This window comes from Schistocerca gregaria, chromosome 1, assembly GCF_023897955.1.
Source record: "Schistocerca gregaria isolate iqSchGreg1 chromosome 1, iqSchGreg1.2, whole genome shotgun sequence".
NCBI lineage: Eukaryota > Metazoa > Arthropoda > Insecta > Orthoptera > Acrididae > Schistocerca > Schistocerca gregaria.
Window position 1 is genome coordinate 1,088,278,198 of NC_064920.1, and position 25,304 is coordinate 1,088,303,501.

Sequence of the window (25,304 nt, forward strand, 5' to 3'; positions counted from 1 at the left end):
TTAATACTTACTGAAATATATCCTATATTCCAAGCTGTTTGGAGCTCCTCGTTCTACTGTAGAATACATTTTTCTTCTCAACGAATTTACAAGTACACCAGCCACAGCACCACCTGCGGACAAATGAACACACCGCTGTTTAACACAGTCTGCTAACACGTGCGTAACAGTTCTGAGCATCCTGCCATCTAGTGGCACTATCTTGCTTCACAAGGTCGACCGACAGCTGTAACATCGACCGACCAATGAGAATTGATTCCTTATCTTCTTGTCAGTAGTTGCATACAATTTAGCATCTCAAATTGATCTGTCGAACCTGATTACTAGAGTTAGAAACAAACGATATTATATCACGACAACAGGTTTACTCACGAGAAAACGAGTGTTATCCTTAATGTGACGTGTATCTTTTCCGAGAAGTATAGTTGCGACTGATGCTGCATGAAAGGCGTCTCACTCAAATGTCATTACAGTCTTTGTTTTCCTGTTCTACTCCTTCCGGCAGCTTATTTAATTCTTTAAAGTAATGTAAGCATCCTACGACGGCCTTAATTTTTAATGCAGTATTTTACTTTCACCACTCTGAGGATTCGGAATCCAATCGTGACGCTCTGTAACTCACGACGGAACATGCACGAAAGTTTTTGAAACAACATCAGGGCACCACATGGAACTGTTAAAAAGCAGTAACGACGCGGAATTCCATTAAGCCATTACTGACACCTCTCATAGTTTCTAGTTCGACTTAGAGAATATTATCGCGAAAAACTTCCATTCCCTGCAGGTAAATCTAAAGTTCATTTAACTATGATTTTTACTATGATAACGGGGAATTTAATGGACTCACAATTGTTGTTACCTGGTTCACAAACTGTCACTGTGATTGTCAAATGAGTTTAATTATTATTCACGTAACGTAATGGGACTTTGTGTGTTTCAATGGCCCTATTAAAAATAATAACAATTATGTGTAAATTTACGCCAGTTTACATTTCTGCGGCTTAGATGAAAACGAAAGTCATTCTTTTTGCACACTAATATTGTAAGTACACAATGTTTCATTATATCTGCGTACTTAGATAGCGATAATTCTTCGAGTAAACAGAGAGGTATTGACTATACTACAGTAATTATTTATATCCTTCACGCGCTCGTGTACAGATGTTATACTAAACGTAATCAGCGAAAAAACTCTTGCAAGTGTACTAGAAAAAATTCTTATGTCATTTTAAATGACTTTACCAAACAAATTGTAAAATATTTTTGTTCAACAATACCTAGTTTTACTAAAATCGGCTAGATCTTACCGGAAAGCACGACTCGTTGTCACAGTCACTAAATCCGGTGTCAGAGAATAGCAGTGTTATCAGTGAGATAAAATTGTTGCAGCGATAAAATCTTCGTGATGGCCCAGTACGTAAATGGCACTCTGGTCAATGTCATCCTTATCGTCGTCTGGATAGTACTTAACCATCACGCAGTAAGCTATGTGACACTGATGCGTGAACTTTTTTTTCCCTTGCGATTTATCGGTTGAGGTTTAAATCTCGTTCCTCTCTTGATACTCGTTTGAGAATAATCAATGTATTGCCACATTAATAAAACGTTAACCTAGTGGACAAACTACAATGAAACGGAGATCATAGCTGCAGGAGCAGACAGCTGGGTTTTTAATTTATCTACCGTGAGGAATTTTCACAGAATATGGTCACATAAGAGTAATTTTTGATAAACGTAAATGGAAGGTGCGCAGACCCGATCACTCATTGGACTCAGACACAATAGTAGAAATATCCACGAGTATTCTCCTAGTGCATTTACACTGATCAGTGAGAACGTTATGACTACCTACGTGTAATAGCCGGTATGTCCGCCTTTGGCGCGGATAATAGCGGCGACGCGTCGGGTCTTGGTAGGTCGTTGGAAGGAGCTAGCACCATGTCTGCACACATAAGTCACCTAATTCCCGTAAATTCCGGGACGGGGGCCGACGAGCTCTGACACCACGTTCAATCACATCTCAGATGTGTTCGATCGCGTTCAGATCTGGAGAGTTGGAGGGCCAGCCCATCAACTGAAACTCCATCACACTCATGGCCTTGTGACATGGAGCATTATCTTGGTGAAAAATGTCACAGCCACGGGAAACGCGATCGTCATGACGGGATGTATGTGGTCTGCAACCAGAGTACGCCATGCCGCCTTGCAGATCTCTATTGGACCCGTGAATACACACGTGAATGTTTGCCGGAGCGTATATAGCAGCTGCCAGCTTGACCGTCCTACGGTACAGATTCGCGCCGTCCCATGGACATGATGAAGACAGTATCGGGATTCATCAGACCGCGCAACGCTCTGACACTGTGCCAACGTTCAGTGCCGATGGTCACGTGCCCATTTCAGTCGGAGTTGCCAAAGTGGTAGTGATAACATTGGCACATGCATGGGTCGCTGGCTGCGGAGACCCATCGTTAGGATTGTTCGGCGCACTGTGTGTTCGGACACACTTGTACTATGTCCAGCATGAAAGTCTGGTGTTAGATCCGCCACAGTTGGCTGCCTGTCCTGTTTTACCAGTCTGCCCAACCTACGACGTCCGATGACCGTAATGAGGGGTGGCCGGCCAGTCCCACCAAGTCTGGACGTGGTTTCACCTTGGTTTCGCCACGTGTTGAAGACACTCACCAATGATGACACTAGCTTGGCAGTAAAGGATGTTGTGTGCAACATTGACTCGGTTTCAAGTAGTGCAGTACATGACCTCAGTTCATGGCTTGTAGAAAATAAACTAACGTTAAATCACAGTAAGACTCAGTTTTTACAGTTTCTAACACACAGTTCAACAAAACCTGACGATTTAATCTCACAGAACGGCAATATGATTAGTGAAACTGAACAGTTCAAATACCTAGGTGTTCAGATAGATAGTAAGATGTCGTGCACAGCCCACGTTCAGGATCTGGTTCAAATACTTAATACTGCCATTTTCACTATTCGAACGGTATCGAAAGTTAGTGATACTTCGACATGTAAATTGGTCTACTTTGCTTCTTTTCATTGGCTTATGTCGTATGGTATTATGTTTTGGGGTAACTCTTCCCATTCCAGAAGGATATTTTTGGCTCTGAAACGGGCGGTTCGGGTAATAAGTGTGTGTGAGTTAACGAATCTCTTGTCGACCTCTGTTCACGAGTCTGGGTATTTTGACATTTGCCTCTCAATATGTATATTCCTTATTGTCGTTTCTTGTTACCAATATTAGTTTATTTCCAACAATAAGCAGCTTTCACTCGGTTAATACTCGGCAGAAATCAAACCTCCATTTGGATCGGACTTCCTTAACTCTTGTGCAAAAAGGTGTGCAGTATACTGTTGCATCCATTTTCAATAAGTTGCCACTCGAATTCAAAAATCTTAACAGTAATCCACGCGCTTTCAAATCGAAACTGAAGAGTTTCGTCATGGGTCACTGCTATTCTGTCGTGGAGTTCCTTGAAAAATTTTATTGTGTTGCTGATAGCGTTTGCTTAAACTTATGAACTGATTTTCTTTCAGGTTCATGAACATTTATTTTTATCTGTTATTACTTTTATGTTGTAAGTTCATGTACTGACACGTTCCATGACCTTGGAGATTTGCTCCTCAATTTGGTCCTACGGAACTTGACATGTAAATAAATAAATAAAATCACCGACAGGTCGTGTAGTTTCCGAAATACTCGTGCCGAGTCTCCGGACCACTACAATCTGCTCCAGGTCAAAATCAGGCAGATCGCGCGCCTTGCTCATTCTACGCACGGACAGCATGTTCACTGATAGTACATGTGCGTGCGTGTATCTGACTAGCAGTTATTCTTTGTCAAGTGACGCTGCTATCAACTATCGTCTATTTCGATAGTACGCCAGTGGTCATAATTTTCTGGCTGATCAGTGTAAATTAGGATGACTACAAAAATCTAATTGTGGGGGAGACAGATGACAGACTGAGAGACACTAAAGTAATCGTAAAGATGCATAATTTACTCACAAAGAACGTCGCTTACAAGATCTTGCCCGTCTGATCATTGAGTACTGCTCGTCAATGCAGGAAACTTCTCTTGTTGGACTGACAGAACAGGGGCAGGCGAGATTCGAAGAATGGATGCCCAATTCGACACGAGATCACGTAGTCTTGCGAGAGCGTCACTAAAATCGTCAACAACTAACGTTACAGACATTTCAAGGTAAGGTATTGTACATCAGAAGGGATTACTCTTAAAATTGGAGTCAAGAAACCTGTTACTTCCTTCCACAGACACATCGCGAAATCAGAAGGAGAAGTAGTGCAAAACTTCCTGAACTCGTCACGTTGTTTAAATATTCAGTGGCAATATTAAGAAGCAGTATGCATTGGAACGAACGCCGAAAATAAGTGGTAGGAGAGGAGAAGTGTTATTGGAAGTGTTCTGCAGCAGTGGCATGATCCTGGTAACGAAATCACTAGTGCACGCAGTTCCAGAGCACTATTCTAGCGGTTGAAACTCTTCCAATTAGGCGTGGTAGCATACGTCGAACGAATTCAGTTTATATCTCGAGTAGGTACGATACGAATAAGATTAGGGCTTGCACGATAGATACCCGCGCTATGGTTGTCAGGTCCAAAAGTAGAAAAGCCGAACTTGGCGTTGTATTTAGCGGGACATTTTATCCTAAACGCCAGACTTCCTGTTTCGAATGGAAATAAAGTCAATTAGGTATTTTCAGTCATTTATTAGCAATCAATTACAGCCAGTTTCTTGTGAGATCAAGCTTAAATGTGCTTAAAAGAAGAAAATACAGTCAATACACAGCCTTAGAATTTGGCAGTTTTGATAGTAAATAATTGTTCAGTCTTCCTAATTGCTCAGTCTTCTTCCTAGGGAAGCCTTACGTCAGAATAAACCGAAAGTTCCTCGTTAAAATAAAAAAAAGATCTTTCTTCATACTCAATAACTATGGTAATTTCAGTCATACTTACAAAGAAATAAGAGTAATCTATAGTTGAATATTAATATTTCTCATTTGAACCGAATTTATCATGTACGTAACTTTTCTTGGCAATCCTTTTCGCGAAACTGTTAACTGAATAATTTTAAGTTACGCAAATGAAGGTCATTGGTTTTGACTGGACCTTAGTTGTGCGTTCTCTTCCTACAAAGCCTTACAAAACCTCGACAGGCCGGACACGAGCCGCTGAGAACTAAAGAAATCCAAGTCAAAAAATTTTAGTTTTTGAATTGTACGACTCAGTTTACTCACAATGCACGGAAATCTGTTGAGGAGAAGTGTTATAACGATAACTCCTACTGGAGCCTTTTGAGAGCTCCAAATGCATTCTTCCTCTCACGCTAAAGAGAAGTGCGTTCGCGAGAATTGTGGTGTAAGGGAAGCGGCAAGGCCACGTGGTCTTGTTGTTTTGTGTTGTTTGGCTTGTTTACTTATGGTCTAAAATCAAAAAGGCATTGTAACAGAGCTTGTATGTATTAGCATTGTTTTCTTTCTTTAGATTGGTAATATCCAGATGTCATTAAACCAGAAATTGTCTTTAATAGGGAAGTTTGCACTCCATGTTGAAGTCTTGGTTAAAGCTTTGACAAATCAAGCAGTGGTGTCTCACATTAAATACATAAACCATAAAACTCATCCCTCTTAACAATGCTGTGCGACCTGTCACCGAGGCAAAAAGGAAAGCCATGATAGCACTTCTCCCGTATATCCCTCCGGTGCACCGCTCTTTCTTCAACCAACTGACAACTGCAAGTTCGCTTCAGGAATCTCGATCTGGACATGTTGACCCTTTGACAGAGGAAGATGATGTGGACGGTGAAATCAAGTAAACAGACATGCTCCATTATAAAGCCTCTTAAAATATCAACATGGCAAAAATTACGTTTTAAGAGATTTCGACATTTAGAAACAACAATTTATTTACAATCCATAGCAATAAGTGTAGACTCACATTTACTGTGTCACTTTATGTCTATGTTTTATAAATAAATTGCAATTATGGAGATTAAAAGACAGCGTATTTCTTTTCAGGTATTCAGCTTCACCAAAACGTTTGTAAGAACAGTGGTAAAAATTTTGATTTATATAAAAAAAGGCCCTAAGCACTATGGGACTTAAGTGCTGCGGTCATCAGTCCCCTAGAACTTAGAACTACCTAAACCTAACTAACCTAAGGACATTACACACATCCATGCCTGAGGCTGGATTCGAACCTGCGACCGTGGCGGTCGCGCGGTTCCAGACTGTAGCGCGTAGAACCGCTCGGCTACTTCGGCAGGCGATTTATACCACCTTACCTTTCACTATGAGTAAATTTCTGGGAGGAAAAGTGGTACTCCAACTTTTAGGAACTATAAAAAGGAATTTAAGGTACAAATAATTGTAGTATACGTAATTATAATATTTCATTTGTACATTTCATCAAGTGAATCACGAATTACTGCAAAGCATGAATTTATATGAAACGAAACGCAAAAGTTTTCATTTTTCACGGCCGGACGCGATGTCACTTTTAACCGCACACCCGGCAACCGTGTCCCACGTTCCTTATGGGAACAGAATATCACGTGAACTTGATAATTTTGGTATGACAGACCTTACGCCATTCACTGTACAGTGACTTGAGAATTATATACGTAGTCCTAGAAAATGAGTGCTTGTACTGAGATGTATCGACAGTCACTCTTTTCAGCTGTTTAGCAAACCTTTGTTTTACAACCAGTTTCAGCCTCAGAGTGCGACCAACACCAGAGATATAAAGACCGATATTAGCTGTGAATCATCTGTTTTCTGCATATCGTTTCTCAGTAAGAATTACTCTCGGTATTTCACGTGGTCGTCCAACGGAATAGACAAAAAACAAGGAAGGAAGATTACAGCTTCTACGAGGCTTGGAAAAGATGAGAGAGGTACTGGAAAAGGAAAGCTGTGAGGGTGAGTCGTGCTTGAATAGCTCAGTCGAGGCAAGGTTGCACTTTTCCGTTCCGCCTCGCACAGTTTTAAGCTACCAGGCACTTTCATAACAGTGCACACTCCACAACAGAGAGCAAGATTCAGTCAGGAATAAGGATTAGTGTTTAACGCTCCGTCGACGACGAAGTCATTATAGAATGAGCATAAAGTTGGATTAGAGAAGAATGGGAATGGAAACCAACCGCGTCCTTTTCAGACGATGCATCCCGGCATTTGTTACTAGCAGTTTACGGAAACCGAGGAAAACCTGATTCTGCATTGCCGAACGGACGTCTTCCCGATTGCGTCTCGTGTCTCTTACCACTGTGAGACCTCGCTCGATGAAATAGGAGAAGGAAAGGCATAATATACCTTCTAATACCTTCGACCACACACAGCACTCCATACGGTGGCTTGCAGACTACAAGAGTAGATTAAGACTGCGGAGAAACTGCAATAGCATCCCGAACTGAGGCATCATATATGCGTCAAGTTATGAAATTGGATGGGCCTTTCATTGTGTTTTGAAAGGAGAAACTCAGCCCTGTTTTCGATTCCAACTTCTGTTGATTTCAAATACACGTCAAGGTCAGCTGCCTAATGATGTTTGCTAGCGGCGACGTTGTAGCCCAAAGATTTTCACTTCATGTAAGAGAAGCGAGCGGATATTACCACTTTAAAATATATGAGGAATTCTTGGCACCCGCACTAGGGTGTTGAAGGACTTGTTATTTAGTGAGTGTTATCGTTTCCGTTCAGTTGATTTTGTTCAGTGACCGGCGTTTTGCGTGTATGTAAGCGACGGTAGATTGTATGATTTTTGTTAGCTGTAATGCCAACGACCGTAACAAAAAAAAGGGGGGGGGGGTTCAAATGGCTCTGAGCACTATGGGACTCAACTGCTGTGGTCATTAGTCCCCTAGAACTTAGAACTACTTAAACCTACCTAACCTAAGGACATCACACACATCCATGCCCGAGGCAGGATTCGAACGTGCGACCGTAGCAGTCGCACGGTTCCGGACTGCGCGCCAAGCTCTACGAGACCACCGCGGTCGGTAACAACCGTAACACAAAACGAACTTAAGTAGTTCTTCATACTTCTCTTGCGATGCAAATCTGCAAATTAACTAGCTGTCGGAATGTTGTAGAAAAAAACTCTGTGGACGTTGTAAACGCTCAAATATGCCCTTGTCATTTCTGAGAAGCTATATGAGAGACTTACTAAATTTACCGCTGTTGCATTTACATCGTATAATTTTCCTGGTGGTAGAAAACGACACATGCAAAAGAAGAAAGGAAGGAACGAAAATCTTTCACCCCGAAAAGAGACTGCTGATAAATGTATATTTGCCGGCCGGAGTGGCCGAGCGGTTCTAGGCGCTACAGTCTGGAACCGTGTGACCGCTTCGGTCGCAGGTTCGAATCCTGCCTCGGGCATGGATGTGTGCGATGTCCTTAGGTTAGTTAGGTTTAAGTAGTTCTAAGTTATAGGGGACTGATGACCACAGCAGTTAAGTCCCATAGTGCTCAGAGCCATTTGAACCATTTTGAAATGTACAATTACTGATGAAGTTGTTTGTTTAACTTAGGAAAAAGTTGTTGTTTGTTGTAGTCTTCAGTGCAAAGACTGGTTTGATGTAGCTCTCCATGCTATTCTATCCTGTGCAAGCTTCTTGATCTCCGAGTACCTACCCCAACCCACATCCTTCTGAATCCGCTTAGTGTATTCATCTTTTTGTCGCCCTCTACGATTTTTGCCCTCCACGCTTCCCTCGCCTCTTGTAACTGCCGCCGCGCTGGGTAGCCGCATGGTCATAGGCGCCTTGTCACGGTTTGCGCGGCTCCTCCCATCGGAGGTTCGAGTCCTCCCTCGGGCATGGTTGCGTGTGTTGTCCTCAGCATAAGCTAGTTTAAGTTAGATTAAGTAGTGTGTAAGCCTAGGGACCGATGACCTCAACAGTTTCGTCCCATAGGAACTTACCACAAATTCCCAAAAATGTCTTATAACTTCCCCTCGACTCTTATAACTGCGATCTGGTTTCTGTACAAATTGTAAGTAGACTTTCGCTCCCTGTATTTTACCCGTGCCACCATCAGAATTTGAAAGAGGGTATCCCAGTCAACATTCCCTCAGCTTTCTATAAGTTTACCAATGCTATAAACGTAGGTATGTCTTTCCTTAGCCTCTCTTCTAAGATAAGTCGTAGGGACAGTATTGCCTCGCCTGTTCCTACTTTTCTACGGAATCTAAACTGATCTTCCCTGGGGTCAGATTCTACCAGCTTTTCCATTCGTCTGGATACAATCCGAGTTAGTATTTTGCAGCCGTGGCTTATTAAACTGATAGTTCGGTAATTTTCACACCCGTCAGCACATGCTTTCTTTGGAACTGGAATTATTATATTCTTCTTGAAGTCTGAGGGTATTTCGCCTATCTCATACATCTTGCTCACCAGATGGAAGAGTTTTGTCGTGGCTGGCTTGCCCAAGGCTATCAGTAGTTCTTACGGAATGTTGTCTATTCTTGGGGGCTTGTTTCGACTTAAGGTCGTTCAACGCTCTGTCAAATTTTTCACGCAGTATCATGTTTCCCATCTCATCTCCATCTACGTTCGCTTCCATTTCCGTGATAGTGCCCTCAAGTACATCGCTCTTGTATAGACACTCTATACAAAGGCGATCTATCTACCCTATAAAGATCTTTCCAACTTTCTTCTTTCCCTTCTGTGCTTAGGACTGATATTCGTACAGATTCTCCAAAGATGTCTTTAATTTTTCTGTAGGTGACATCTATCTTACCTCTTGTGATATATGCTTCTACATCCTTACATTTGTCATCTAGCCATTCCTGCTTAGCCATTTTGCACTTCCTGTCGATTTCATTTTTGAGTCGTTTGTATTCCTCAGAAAAAGATAGTTAATAGAATTGCTAGCGACACTGTTGATCCAGAAATAATCAAAATTTACGTCAGAACTCGACGATTTATCCGTTTACAATGGTTGTCATTAAAATGCAAGGCAAAGAAAGCACAGGCAGTTCACCATCAGAAAGCAGGGAAGTGGCGTTTGTCCTCGCTTTAGAGTAGAACTGAGCTATTTTTATGTAAATTAAGTTGTGTTGCAACGTAGATTAGTGACAGAAGATAAACAACTCTGATTGAGTTTTAATTTCTCGAGTTAATTCCCTCTCATAATGGCTGTAAGGAGTGTTAAGTGCAAATATTTTTGTATGTGGTACACTAACATGTACACATGTCAGTGTCATGATTGTTTTTTCTCTGCGTCTAACACTCTTCCCACAAACAACACGCACTTAATTTACTACCTCATATTTTCTGCATGATTGTAACTGCACTGTTAAGTGCACCTGTTAGTATAAGCTAACCGTTTTGGGTTCCCACGTCACACTACATCACCTGACTTGCTGCCCAGGGGAAAATAAGTATTAATGGCTTGCTCTTGCAACACGTACTTGGAGGTTCTAACCAATCTAAAAACATACTACTCTTAATAGTTATAATTATTAGTCTGCAAATTATGTGAATATTAATATAATGTTGTTTGGCACACTGTCTTCAGTCGCCAATAGAAATATTTGCACTAAACCCTTTACAACCAGTATGCGTTACTTTAAGAACCTTGGATCAATATTCTCTCCTCACTTTGATAAAATATCGGACGGGTATCAGTGTGACTAAAAGTATAAAAAAATGTGTACAGCAATTAGATCAGTTGGCTCAAATGTTTTGAAGGATTAGAGCTTTGGAAACGACAGCTGAAGTGTTTTAATCTTCTGATGCATACAGAGAGCAAATTGAGGTACGTAGATGTTATGTTTTCAACAAAACTTTTCCCAGAGAAAACTTAAAAAAATTGTGTGCTCTTTTCCAACATTCACTTTGACAGAAATATGCGAAAACAGAGCATAGTTCTCTGTGTTTGAGACGTGTACGGTGTGATAGTTGCTTGGATTTTTTACATCACCAGAGTCTGTTTAAAGGCTGAACAAGCTAAAGAATGTATTCGATATTTCGACAGGAACTAAAACATTCCACAAATACATCGCGTAAATGCGCGACCAACATGTCATAGTGCGATTGTCGAGGCTGATGACATTCCTTAATAACGTTACGGCGTCAACCAATACCAGTGCAGAACGCATACTTCCCAAACCTGTTCAAAACTTGGTACTTCGATATCTGCTTCACGACATATAGGGTTTTTACGTATGGTGCAAACGCATGCCCTCAATTTTATGGGTTGACCAAAGACTGAGGTGACAAAAGTTATGGGATGCCTCTTAATATCGTGTTGGACCTCCTATTGCCCAACATAGAACAGCATCTCGACGTGACATGGACTCAACAAGCCGTTGGAACTCTCCTGCAGAAGTATTGTGCCACGCTGCCTCTATAACCGTCCGTGATAGGAAAAATGTTACCGGTGCAGGATTTTGTGCAACTGACCTCTCGATTATGTTCCATAAATGTTCGATGGGATTCACGTCAGGCGATCTCGGTGGCCAAACCATTCGTTCAAATGGCCCAAAATTTTCTTCAAACCAAATACGAACCATTGTGGCCTGGTGACATGGCGCATTGCCACCCATAAAAAAATCCATCGTTGTTTGGGAACATGAGATCCATGAGTGGCCGCAACTGATCTCCAAGTATTAGTTTTAATTTTAATAATCAACAACCTCAGCTGCACCGTTTACCTAGAATTTACCTAGGTTTCAGTCGGGATAACCCAACCTTCTTGAGAATAACAGTAACTACCGTTCGTCCGTAGTGGAGATCATCAAGCTAAAACTACAAATCCATAAATTATCGTCAGACTGTAAAAACGTATCTGAAACTGCCTCGGCACCACTTCGCGACCGCAATGCGGCAGCCACGAGTGCTGTACTGGAACTGACCGTAGCGTCATGAGGCCCGCCTAGGCGGACACAATACCTTGTGCCTACGCATAAACTGTATGATAGTTACTTCTTGGGACAAGTCGTGAACTTAACTCCTGACCTAGAATTTACTAGTAAAGTGAAATAAAAGGTATAGCTGAGGAAAAGGGCGTATATGTTATCCTGTTGCAGAACGTACTTAGATCGACTGTCTTAACATTGTAAGTAGGCTGTTTACGATTTTTTATTGGTAACGCCGCCGCCACGTAGCGCTCTGTATGAAAATCACTGGCTGTGCCGTGTGCAGTCTGTGGGTGGTTTGCATTGTTGTCTACCATTGTAGTGTTGGGCGGCTGGATGTTAACAGCGCATAGCATTGCGCAGTTGGAGGTGAGCCGCCAGCAGTGGTGGACGTGGGGAGAGAGATGGCGGAGTTTTGAAATTTGTAAGAATTGGTGTCATGAACTGATATATATATTATGACTATAAAGGTAAATACATTGTTTGTTCTCTATTAAAATCTTCCATTTGCTAACTGTGCCTATCAGTAGTTAGTGACTTCCGTAGTTTGAATCTTTTATTTAGCTGGCAGTAGTGGCACTCGCTGTATTGCAGTAGTTCGAGTAACGAAGATTTTTGTGAGGTAAGTGATTTGTGAAACATATAGGTTGATGTTAGTCAGAGATTATTGAAAGTCAGACTGCGTTGCGCTAAAAACTATTGTGTGTCAGTTTAAGCAGAGTCGTGTAATAAATTTTACAAAGGGGACGTTTCATATGTCGACCCTTAGCCGAGGATACCTCACTGGAATCTTCTGATTTTTTCTTGTAGTTTGTGTAATTAGTGTAGCTTTTGTTTATTGCTAGGGCGTAATCATAGAGAGAATTTCCTTTGTAGTTGCAGTCTTTCATTTTTGTACAGTAAAACAGTTTTGGCATGCATGTAGTTTTGCACGAAGTATTTCGCAGCTGCGCTTGCAATTAACTAGTTGTTATTTTCAGTGCTATGTTAACGTGTTTTCTTATTTTGCTCTTCAAATTGTGCTTTTCTGTGTTGTCATGTGAAATATTGTGACTATAATGGCGTGTGAAAAACGTAATACTAGGCTCCAAAGTAAACTGAGAAATGACAGTGAAGACGAAAGCAGTGTGTTAGCGCCACCATGTAATGAATTAACTAATGTTCAAAGTAGTAATTTGGTAATTGTACATAGGGAAATGGAGCGGGCTGCAAACAATGGTGTAGACAGTGAAACAATTAGTGAACAGGGAAGCATTATCGATCGATCGGTTGGCAACAGCTCGCCTCAGGATTCCGAAATCACAGGACACATTCTTGCAAATACTGTAGATTCAGGTTTTGCGTCCTCACCGGTTTCTCAAATAAGTCAAGATACATTTTCTGTTTTTCAAACTGCGAATATTGCCGGTTCAAATGCATTGCCGAATAGCACTAAGGAACATGTTTGAGACACCAGTGCACTGTTATTACAATTAATGCAACAAATGGGACAAAAGCTTCAAAAGTTAAGACACAATGGAACAAAATCAGAGACAAACACAGCAACAGTTGGACACAGTGGAACGTAATCTTCAAAAGTTAGACACAATGGAACAAAATCAGAGACAAACACAGCAATAGTTGGACACAATGGAACATAATCTTCAAAAGTTAGACACAATGGAACAAAATCTTCGGAAGTTAGACACCACACTTGAACAAACACGTGAAGATTTAACTACTGAGTTACATAACATTGAATCGAAATGTCAAAAAATCTGTAATGACGTAAAAACACAAATTTGTGAGCATTTTCAACCTATTTTTTCGCGGCACGAAAACGCATTACAGAATCACGAAGCAGCCATAAAAGAATTGCAAACTGTTGTTCGTGAAAATCACGACACCTTGCAAGCTAAAATGGACTCAGTTGCAGCCACCGATTCGGTTACGCAACTTGCAAGAACTCAGGAAAACTTAAAGGACACAGTAGATTCGATTTCAACACAAATGGACACTCTGAAACTTGGTTCAGAAAAACACACTGAGGAAATGTGTTCACTATCGGAGAAAGTAGCCGAACTTTCGGATCAGTTCACTAATTTATCTACGATGGTAGATGATAATCTGAATGACACAAAACCGGTAGTCTTTATGACACAGAAGAGTGCGAACAAATTAGGAAATTCAAACAAAGTCTGAATCAAATTAGTACGCAACACCAAAGAGAAATCCGGGAAGTACAAGATCAGCTGACACAGGTAATACAACAATTACGTATTTCAGAGGACACTCGCGCTTCAATACGGGAAGAGGGACATAGAAATACGGAACAGCCACAAAATAATAACACAGGGCACTTCGGTAATTATGAAAGAAATTGGCAAGGTACACCGAATTTTGAGATGGAACCGCCGAAACGACGTAACAATGACCGACATGCGACTCACCGACATGATGATTTTGACTATAAGCTGTTCATTACTACACGTAAATTCAAAACATTTAAGAATTCTGGCAACGACATTCATCCACAAGCGTGGCTTCATCAATTCTCTCATTGTTTTCCTCCCAACTGGTCATTAGAACACAGATTAGAATTTATGTGTGGCTACTTGTAGAATGAACCAGCTGTAAGAATGCGATCGGTCATTCACGATTGTCACAGTGAAGGAGAATTTTATCATGCTTTCCTCTCAGCATATTGGTGTCAAGCTACACAAGACCGAGTAAAACATAGCATGATGATGATGAAACACTTTGAACAATCTGAATTTTCCAGTCTTGTCAAATATTTTGAAGACATGTTGCATAAGAACCTATATCTTTCAAACCCATATAGCCCTTCAGAACTCATCCGAATTTGCATAATGAAATTGCCTGAACATTTAAGGAATATTATTTTGGCAGGGCGTTGCAAAGACGACATTGAAGCTTTTCAGGGACTCTTACAAGAATTAGAAATTGACACAGACAGTCGCGGGATGCGAAAACAGAAAAACAATCACTACAGTTCACATCCGTCACAATTCCGTGATGACAGAAACAATAACTGGACACGACAAGTCTATTCTTACAACGCAAATCGTGACCAAAACAGACACCACCCATATGACAACCACTGGCGGAGTAATATTAGTTACAGAGAAAGATCGCATTTCCGTAGTAATGACTATCACAGAGACAATCAGAGAAACAGACAATATGGAAACCAAAATAATTATTATCAAGGGAGACAGAATAACTTAAGACGCAACGGTCCAGCGCGCAGTTACGATTCAGGGAGAAATTCTCCACCACGTGACCGACAAGAAAGAAACTATGGAATCTACCGACATGACGACAGACGATATGATCGTAACGACAGACCTGAATTGCAGCAGAACTGGCGGGATTCAAACAGAGCAGGGCCCTCTCGACAAGGTGAATTTGTAGAAGTTAGGTCTCAAAATCTCAATAACGACGCGCGCCAACAAAGACACAATAGGCAATGACTCATACCGCTGGCAGCCATAAAACGTACGCATGAAACTGACGACTCAGCTGCCGTAGCTAGTAATTACGTAAAAATGGAAGACATTAGGGACATCTTACTCCAGGAACACGACGTAAAACATAACAACATTGCATATCCTGTGATTCACATTACTGTAAATGACGTAAAATTTACAGCAGTACTTGACTGAGGCAGTCCCATTTCAGTAATTAGTGAAACAGCATTTAGCAAATGCAACAAATCGAACGATTGCCCCACGCTTCCGTTAAGCAAGATTACATTACAAGGTGCAGTCATTGGAAAAAGTGTAGATGTACGTCAACAAACCAACTTAGAATTCTTTTGTCAAAGCCACAGCTTCCCTATGAACTTTCTTATTGTTCCGTTATTGTCGACGGAAATTATACTGGGAGTAGACTTTTTGAATGAATACAAAGCAATCTTAAACTTTCACGATGCTGAAATAAGTTTAGAGAAAGAAGGTAAGTCAATAGCTTTGAAATTTGAAGATTGGCTCTCAAACCATGACGAGGAAATTAATCGGCTTTACCTTCTGTTAGACAACAGTTCGGAATTTTCTACGGAACTAGACACTAATAATCACTCTGCAAGTACTGACAGAGATGATATCGACGGCATATTTGAAACTAATGAGTTAATTTAGAATAAAATTCAAACAATTGAGAATTGTAATGACACTGATAGGCAGGACCTTTTTGAGATTTTACAAGCACATTCCACAGTTTTTACACACAATAAGGGAAAAATCAAGGGATTTCAGTACCAATTTCGTGTTCGTGAGCATACTAAATTTTGTGTTAGACCATACGTAATTCCAGCACATTATAGGGACCATGTTAGAACAGAAATACAATCTATGCCTGACGAGGGCATTATTGAGCCTGCAGTAAGCTCATACAACAATCCATTACATGTTGTTGAGAAGAAAAATGGATCGATCAGGCTTGTCTTAGATTCGAGACAAATCAATACTATCATTATTCCTGAAACAGACAGGCCGTAAACGTTGGAAGAACTACTTCAAAATTTTAATGGTGTAAAAGTGTTGTCTTCCACTGATCTCAGATCCAGCTTTTATCAGATCGAACATCACCCAGAATGTAGAAAATACACAGCTTTCCTTTGTTTCGGTGTTATCAGTTTCGGAAACTTCCTTTTGGTTTGAACATTTCTTGGCAGCATTCATTTGCGGGCTAAATTCCATATTACCTGAGTTCTTAAAACGTAACATCACCTTATATGTGGACGATATTCTGATAGCAGAAGCCTCATGGGAACAACATAATCGCATCCTCAACAGCGTGTTACATATTTTTGCAAAATCTGGAATTACAGTTAACTTGGAAAAGTCTGAATTCGGTAGGACAAAGGTGAAGTTTTTGGGACATATTATTTCTTCTGAAGGCATCCAGCCGGATCCTGAAAAGTTAGAAGCAATCAGAGCCATTCCAATTCCATCCACAAAAGAACAAGTCCGCAGTTTTCTAGGCCTCGTAAATTTTTACCGTCGTTTTCTGAATATGCAAATTCTAGTTACACCAAAACTTTGTTCTCTCACTGGAAAAAATACTATTTGGTACTGGGACGAACAAGCACAGTTGGAATTCAATTCTTTGAAAGAATTGCTACTTAACGCCCCAATACTAGCTCATCCAGATCTCTCACAAGATTTTTGCCTTAGCACAGATTCTTCTAAAGTCGGTCTTGGTGCCCATTTATTTCAAGAAGCCACAGAAAATGAAATTACTGTTCAGAAAACCATTGCTTTTGCTAGCCGAGTGCTAACAAAATCTGAAAAACATTATTCCGTTACTGAATTAGAAGCTTTAGCTATCGTTTGGGCAATTAACAAATTCCGTTTCTTTCTTTATGGTAAGCACGTAAAAGTATACAGTGACCATCGTTCATTACAATTTATTATGTCTTCAAAATTAAATCATGACAGGTTAAAACGTTGGGCATTGTTTCTGCAAGAATTCCACTTCACAATAGTCTACATTGCCGGCAAGGAGAACATTGTTGCGGACGTCCTGTCACGCGCACCGGCTGGGCTCGAGAAAAGTAACACAGAAAGCAACCTCGATAAAAATTTCAGTATTCTTTACATTCAGAAAGTCGCCTTTGAAAACTTCATCACCACATCTTTAAAGGACATTGCTCATGAACAAGATAAAGATCCGATTTGGAAAGACATCAAAAGTAAATGGCATGAAAAGACACACACACAGATTCGGCATTATTATCTGGTTAGGAACAACATACTGTTCAAACGCTGCACTGTTGATGACAAGCTATGGGTACTTTGCATTCCAGACGATTTCGTTAATAAGCTGATTTGGTACATTCATTTCAGCTATGCACATTTTGGTCCACGAAAATGTTATCATATTCTTCGAACGACTTGTCATTTTAACAATATGAAAAAGAGAATTCGAAGAGTCTTGTCTATTTGTAAACTTTGTCAAAAGGCGAAACCATCTACTGTCTCGCATCGTGCTCCATTGTTTCCTATCATTCCTTCTAAATTAAAAGAATTTGCTGCTGTTGATCTCTTGGGACCGCTTGTCAGAACATCGAATGGATTTTCGTACGTTCTAGTCGCTGTTGAACTTACTTCAAAATTTGTTTCTTTCACTCCGTTACGTAAAGCCACTGGACGGTCTATATCCAACGCCTTTGTTAAAAGGTGAAGTTGGACACGTTAGTAAAGTAATTTCAGATAACGGACCGCAATTCAGATCTGCTGTCTGGTCACGCATGCTTCGTAACCATAAAATCAAATCTGTTTTTATTTCATTGTACTCACCACATTGTAACCCGTCTGAACGGATTATGAAAGAAATCAATAAGCTTTGCAGACTTTATTGTCACAGAAAGCATCAGCATTGGGACAGATATTTACACTTATTTCAAAACGTGCTGAATGAAATGCCTCATGACTCCACTGCTTTACCACCTGTTCTTGTACTGAAGAATAAAGAACCACCGAACAGAATCAGAGAGCTTGTACCTTTTCCGAATACATGTAAACTTCGACACAAAGACATAATTGATTTGGCTATTAAAAATATAAATTCTGCTGCAGACAAAAGGAGAAAATTACGCGGTAAAGCAAATGCAAAGAAATTATATATTGTTCAGAAAGTTCTCATTAAAGCTCATTCATTGTCACATAAGAAGAAACTCTTGAGTCACAAATTCTTTCTAGTTTACAATGGACCTTACAGAATTCGACGTATACCACATGATAATTGCGTTGAAGTTGAAACTCTGCGTACTAGGAAGAGTAAGGTTTACACCACATTTCACATGTAAAACCGTTTATTGAAAGATAATCTGCTTTTTAACTTTGTTTTTACCATAAAATTTTTCACTTCACGCTACTAGTACAATTTGTCAGACTTAGAATCTGTTAACATGCAACCATGTTTGAAGTTAAATATCCAGTCAAGAACCAAGAGAACTTATTTAAACAGAAACTACGAATGCATTGTTATAGTGAACACACGTCACAGTGTTATTGTGCGTGTACATTCTTGCTTGTTAGTTGCACGATTACGTAACGAATATAAGGCTTACATACTTAGAACATATACTGTTAATGAGATTTTAATGCAACATTTTGGTTTAGTTGAAAAGACATTCTTTATTTGAAGTACTTTCTGTGAGATTAAAGATGACTTAGCATTTGGTTTCTTTGATAGCTACACGATTTTATCACGACGCTACTAATGAGTGACAATTTGTTTTATATCTGCACAGTTTTTCTGTATTATTCTGGAAAGTAAAACATGTTTTAGTAGTAACTTTGTGGTATAGCTACAATGAGACAGCCTTTTCTGTAGCACAACAATACGTTACAGTACAGTACTTACTTCATCACGGCAATAAGCGTAGTAACTACGATATCTATAGGCAAAGCATTTCACTTTTGTTTATCATGAGGTAAGTACATTGACTTCTGTAGAACTTAGCTTTCGGAGGACGATAACTACGACACTTCCACACAGATTATCTTACAACACGACGCACAGTTTAACGCTACAGTACGCGTATTTGAGTGACTAATTTTGTACTTAAAACATTTATTTTTAAAGATATTTGAAATACAATGATACAAAGATTTTCCGTGATACATTTCATTCCATGCTGTAATCTGTAACATCTGAGGATATAATTACATTAATCCTCAGGGGGTACACGTCTACTTTGTGTACCATGTGTTTGGCAAGCACAAGGAGCCCTAGCTAATATGGTATTTGCTTATACAACTTTACACATCGGTACCATATTTCTCTAACACATAAATTACACAGCTATCTGGTTATTTAACTGAGAGAGACAAACATTTATTTTACTACACCAGTGACAGATGTTTACGTAATTGCACCGTTGGATAACTTCACACTTATGAAATTGTATTTTGTCTGTACTTTGTGAACAGTTCATATTTTTTCAGAACCATTGTGATATTATGAGAGCTTTGAATGATGTACACTCCTGGAAATTGAAATAAGAACACCGTGAATTCATTGTCCCAGGAAGGGGAAACTTTATTGACACATTCCTGGGGTCAGATAAATCACATGATCACACTGACAGAAACACAGGCACATAGACACAGGCAACAGAGCATGCACAATGTCGGCACTAGTACAGTGTATATCCACCTTTCGTAGCAATGCAGGCTGCTATTCTCCCATGGAGACGATCGTACAGATGCTGGATGTAGTCCTGTGGAACGGCTTGCCATGCCATTTCCACCTGGCGCCTCAGTTGGACCAGCGTTCGTGCTGGACGTGCAGACTGCGTGAGACGACGCTTCATCCAGTCCCAAACATGCTCAATGGGGGACAGATCCGGAGATCTTGCTGGCCAGGGTAGTTGACTTACACCTTCTAGAGCACGTTGGGTGGCACGGGATACATGCGGAAGTGCATTGTCCTGTTGGAACAGCAAGTTCCCTTGCCGGTCTAGGAATGGTAGAACGATGGCTTCGATGACGGTTTGGATGTACCGTGCACTATTCAGTGTCCCCTCGACGATCACCAGAGGTGTACGGCCAGTGTAGGAGATCGCTCCCCACACCACGATGCCGTGTGTTGGCCCTGTGTGCCTTGGTCGTATGCAGTCCTGATTGTGGCGCTCACCTGCACGGCGCCAAACACGCATACGACCATCATTGGCACCAAGGCAGAAGCGACTCTCATCATTGAAGACGACACGTCTCCATTCGTCCCTCCATTCACGCCTGTCGCGACACCACTGGAGGCGGGCTGCACGATGTTGGGGCGTGAGCGGAAGACGGCCTAACAGTGTGCGGGACCGTAGCCCAGCTTCATGGAGACGGTTGCGAATGGTCCTCGCCGATACCCCAGGAGTAACAGTGTCCCTAATTTGCTGGGAAGTGGCGGTGCGGTCCCCTACGGCACTGCGTAGGATCCTACGGTCTTGGCGTGCATCCGTGCGTCGCTGCGGTCCAGTCCCAGGTCGACGGGCACGTGCACCTTCCGCCGACCACTGGCGACAACATCGATGTACTGTGGAGACCTCACGCCCCACGTGTTGAGCAATTCGTCGGTACGTCCACCCGGCCTCCCTCATGCCCACTATACGCCCTCGCTCAAAGTCCGTCAACTGCACATACGGTTCACGTCCACGCTGTCGCGGCATGCTACCAGTGTTAAAGACTGCGATGGAGCTCCGTATGCCACGGCAAACTGGCTGACACTGACGGCGGCGGTGCACAAATGCTGTGCAGCTAGCGCCATTCGACGGCCAACACCGCGGTTCCTGGTGTGTCCGCTGTGCCGTGCGTGTGATCATTGCTTGTACAGCCCTCTCGCAGTGTCCGGAGGAAGTATTGTGGGTCTGACACACCGCTGTCAATGTGCTCTTTTTTCCATTTCCAGGAGTGTAGTTGGTATGGGATCATGATTTTTAAAGTACGTTTGAGGTAGATGACACTTTTGACATGAGCAGAGAATTTTTTTAGGTTTTGAAATTAGTGGAGGAAGCTACGACGATTTTGAGAATTTGACTAAGGTGTTATGATGTTGTTATTACGATGACTATGTGTATTATGCTGTTGCGGTATGTTTATGATCAATAAGCTGATGCTATATGAGTTATTTGATTATGCTACGTATCTGTTATGATGAAATATTGCAGAAGTGTCGAGGAATAAGGTAAGGAATAATGAGTAGTGCTTAGGGACTCTGGTTTGTGAAAAAGGTTGTTGAAAACCAAGAATCGTACTTTCAGAGTTATGAAATGTATGTAAATGCTTGAATGTATTACAATGCCGACGAAAACTTTTTGGACACTGTTATATTAATAGAATTTTGTTTCTACAGATGTGTAACGCAAATTCTTGACCTGTGAAATTTTTTATATGAGACTGCCACTGTAGCGGAAACTGGTGTCGTAAATATTTCGGTAAGAAAGTTAAGTGACCACCTGCACGTAATGCGTCGTGGGCACCCAGCTGCGCGACAGCCACCTGGAAACAAGCCATTAGTGTGTGCCTTTCAGAGGCACCTGTGCCTCTGAAAGGCACAGGTGAAGAAAAAAAATAGGCCATTATCCTCGCTATTGACATTCCTTTGTAGAAAGCATCGCAAAAACGACACGCTCATTACTTCGAAAGATACTTTCTTACATCTGCATACCTAATAATAACAAGCATTTTTCTGCAAGAGTTGAGAGAATTTGTACTAACTTATGGAATGTCACATGACTATTGAATGATATTTTTATGCTTTGCCTTTCATAGTTGCTTATTTCATTTGATATCTGGTTTCCAGCTGTGTTGCAGCATTGGTTTTATAAAATAAAATTAAATGCATTTGCTAATGTGAACACTTTCTGTCAACAGATCTATTAAATAATAATTTTATGATCCATATTCTTCGAAAAAGGAGCACTTTGAATAGATAGAACAATAAGAAGGGATTAATAACAGTAACTGAATACATAATTTTCTTTTCAAGTACATGGTAATATTTTTTTGCTATAAGTTTTTGTGGTGCACCATTTTAATTACATAGACATTAAGATGTGAATAGACATTGTCCTTATCTGCATTGTTGTCTTTAGTGTAACATTTTTCTGCTTGAGCTTTGTCATGTTTAGGTATAAGTTATAGCATTTGCTGCTGCTGTTTGCCATGCATAGTGCTACTGAATGCCACTTTGTATTACTAAGCCAATTTTATTACTGATTTATTTTTGTTGTTTGCTGCGCATTGCCTTATATTAGTTGTAATATTGCTGCCTTTTTTTGCCAATTTCCATTTTTTATTATTGGTGTTTGTGTTAATAGTTTTGTGCTACTGCATTGCCTCGTCCCTTAGTTTAACATCTGAGCTCAGTAGATTTAAGTTAGCTTGAGAGGGGTAGACTATATGAGAGAACGAGTTGTGATAAATTGGAAGAAATGCATTGAGAAGTTATACGAAAAATGTACAGAAAGCAGGTATAGGTAGGATTTTCTTGGAAATAAATGATGAGGTAAGAAATATGTTAACATAAAAATACAGAAAGCATGCTTGGATATGATATTTTTGGTGGAAACAAATGTTGAGATACGACGAAAGATCTACAGAATGAAGTTTTGGGTTGGACTGCAGTACCAAATGTCACACTGAAAACAAACCCTGTCCCGTATTTTGTGTTATTACACTATGTGAATTTGTATTTTTTCCTGTCTTTGTGTGTTTAGCTGATACGAGTTACGTTGTAGAATTTTTATGATAATATGTTATTTACTTTGTAAACATGTTTAGACATTATTTATCTGTTCTGTTTTATTTTAATGCTCATGTGTGAAATTTATGTTTCAAAAGTTATTCTGATCTTTTATGTATTTACTTATGTCACAATTCCTGTAACACTGATGTATTTGTTATTTCGATTCTTTTGTAAAGCCTGTATTACTGCAAATGTTATCTGTACTATTATGTTCTTTAATGATATATTATGTACCTTTGTTTATGTATTCTTATGTCACAAAATTGTAATTGACACCAGTCCATCAAATTAAGTAACTTGTAAATAACATTTCACTGCACACGTTTCTGTTGGTCATAGTATATGGACAATATGTGAGAAGTAGGGACTGATAGTGTTTGCACGTGTGTTAATAATTCAGCAAGGGACTGGATAACAGCATTGCTGGTTGTAAGAACATTTCAAACAAATTCTTTGTGATTGGACAAGTGGTGGTTCATGGACTTGCTATATTCTCCGCAAGACTCTTCGAGGGTGATTGTGCACCTGCACAGTCACAATGGATGGCTGGTAACCATCTCTACAAGGACTACAGTGGGTCTACACCTTTGATGACCCACAAATACCATTAGTTCTACAAGGACTGCAGAGGGTCTGCACCTCTGGTGGCCTACCAATACCGTAATCTCTACCAGGACTACAATGGGTCTACTCTGTGGCGACCTACCTACCAATATTCTTCAAAACTTCGACTGACTCTGCTGTGGGTTTGCTCTGTTGTGGCCCATTACCTGTCTGCATGTCAAGAATCAGCACTGTCTTTCCCTTGGAAGGACAACACTACTTCCTCCAGACTGCATGGAAATCCACTACTTCCGTGTGCCTGTTCTTTTACTACTCAGACTTTGAGAAAAACACTGCAATTTTACTTTGATGAATGATCAGGACTGTCTTTATGGACTGTGAGAAAATTTTAGCTTCGACCAACATTGTTTCGATAAGTGTGTGCATTTCATTTCTTTGTTATTGTAATTATAAAAAATTTTCAAATCTGTATTGGCCAGTGCCCAAAACAATTTGCAAAATTTTTTGTGGGGAGCATGGGGGCTATGTAAGTAGGCTGTTTAGCATTTTTTATTGGTAACGCCGCCGCCATGTAGCGCTCTGTATGAAAATCACTGGCTGTGCCGTGTGCAGTCTGTGGGTGGTTTTCATTGTTGTCAGCCATTGTAGTGTTGGGCGGCTGGATGTTAACAGCGCATAGCATTGCACAGTTGGAGGTGAGCCGCCAGCAGTGGTGGATGTGGGTAGAGAGATGGCGGAGTTTTGAAATTTGTAAGAATTGGTGTCATGGACTGATATATATATTATGACTATAAAGGTAAATACATTGTTTGTTCTCCATTAAAATCTTCCATTTGCTAACTGTGCCTATCAGCAGTTAGTGACTTCTGTAGTTTGAATCTTTTAGTTAGCTGGCAGTAGTGGCGCTCGCTGTATTGCAGTAGTTCGAGTAACGAAGATTTTTGTGAGGTAAGTGATTTGTGAAACATATAGGTTAATGTTAGTCAGGGCCAATCTCTTGTAGGGATTATTGAAAGTCAGATTGCGTTGCGCTAAAAACTATTGTGTGTCAGTTTAAGCACAGTCTTGTAATAAATTTTACAAAGAGGACTTTTCAACATTTATTAAGTATTCATTGGTCATGATATGAGGAAGACATCATGTGCTTACAAAGTATGGCCTGTCTAGGAAAATTTTGTGCTTAAGCACGAAGTTAATCACCTAGAAAGAACATAGGGGTGGGAAGGATAATATAAAGCCAACATCATCATTATTATGACTGGGTCTAGAAAATTTTAAGACGTAATTGTTAAGCACTTGCTTAGCTATGGTTACAACGCATGAACATCCTATTGACTTAGCACACAAATGGTCATGACTGAATTTGTGAACAAGTCTGTATCTAAACTGTAACATCTGGCAATACAGGCCATATAAAATAGATGGTCATTATTCAAGATTAGTATATTTGAACTGAAATGGTCTAGAATCAAGTCAAAAACTAATGCACGTGCCTGATTTAGTTTCTCGACGAAGTTATGGTTATGAGTTGCAGAAAACACTAAAGTAGGGGATAATGTGGCTGCAATGGGGTGCTCAATTTGCCTTCATGG

General features: G+C 40.5%; 1 protein-coding gene across 4 annotated transcripts in view; it reads right to left on the reverse strand.

Annotated features, from left to right (window-relative positions):
• Window positions 1–25,304, reverse strand: part of LOC126281968 (inorganic pyrophosphatase) — a 132,712-nt gene that overhangs the window by 63,834 nt on the left and 43,574 nt on the right. For 2 of the 4 annotated variants that reach the window (XM_049981364.1, XM_049981355.1), the window contains one exon: window positions 12–113. In XM_049981364.1, the coding sequence (XP_049837321.1) occupies window positions 12–69 (58 nt within the window). In that variant the 5' untranslated portion in view covers window positions 70–113. Of the gene's footprint in view, window positions 1–11; window positions 196–1,307; window positions 1,324–25,304 lie in introns of those variants that run through there. The other 2 variants (XM_049981372.1, XM_049981347.1) reach the window with 2 other exon arrangements.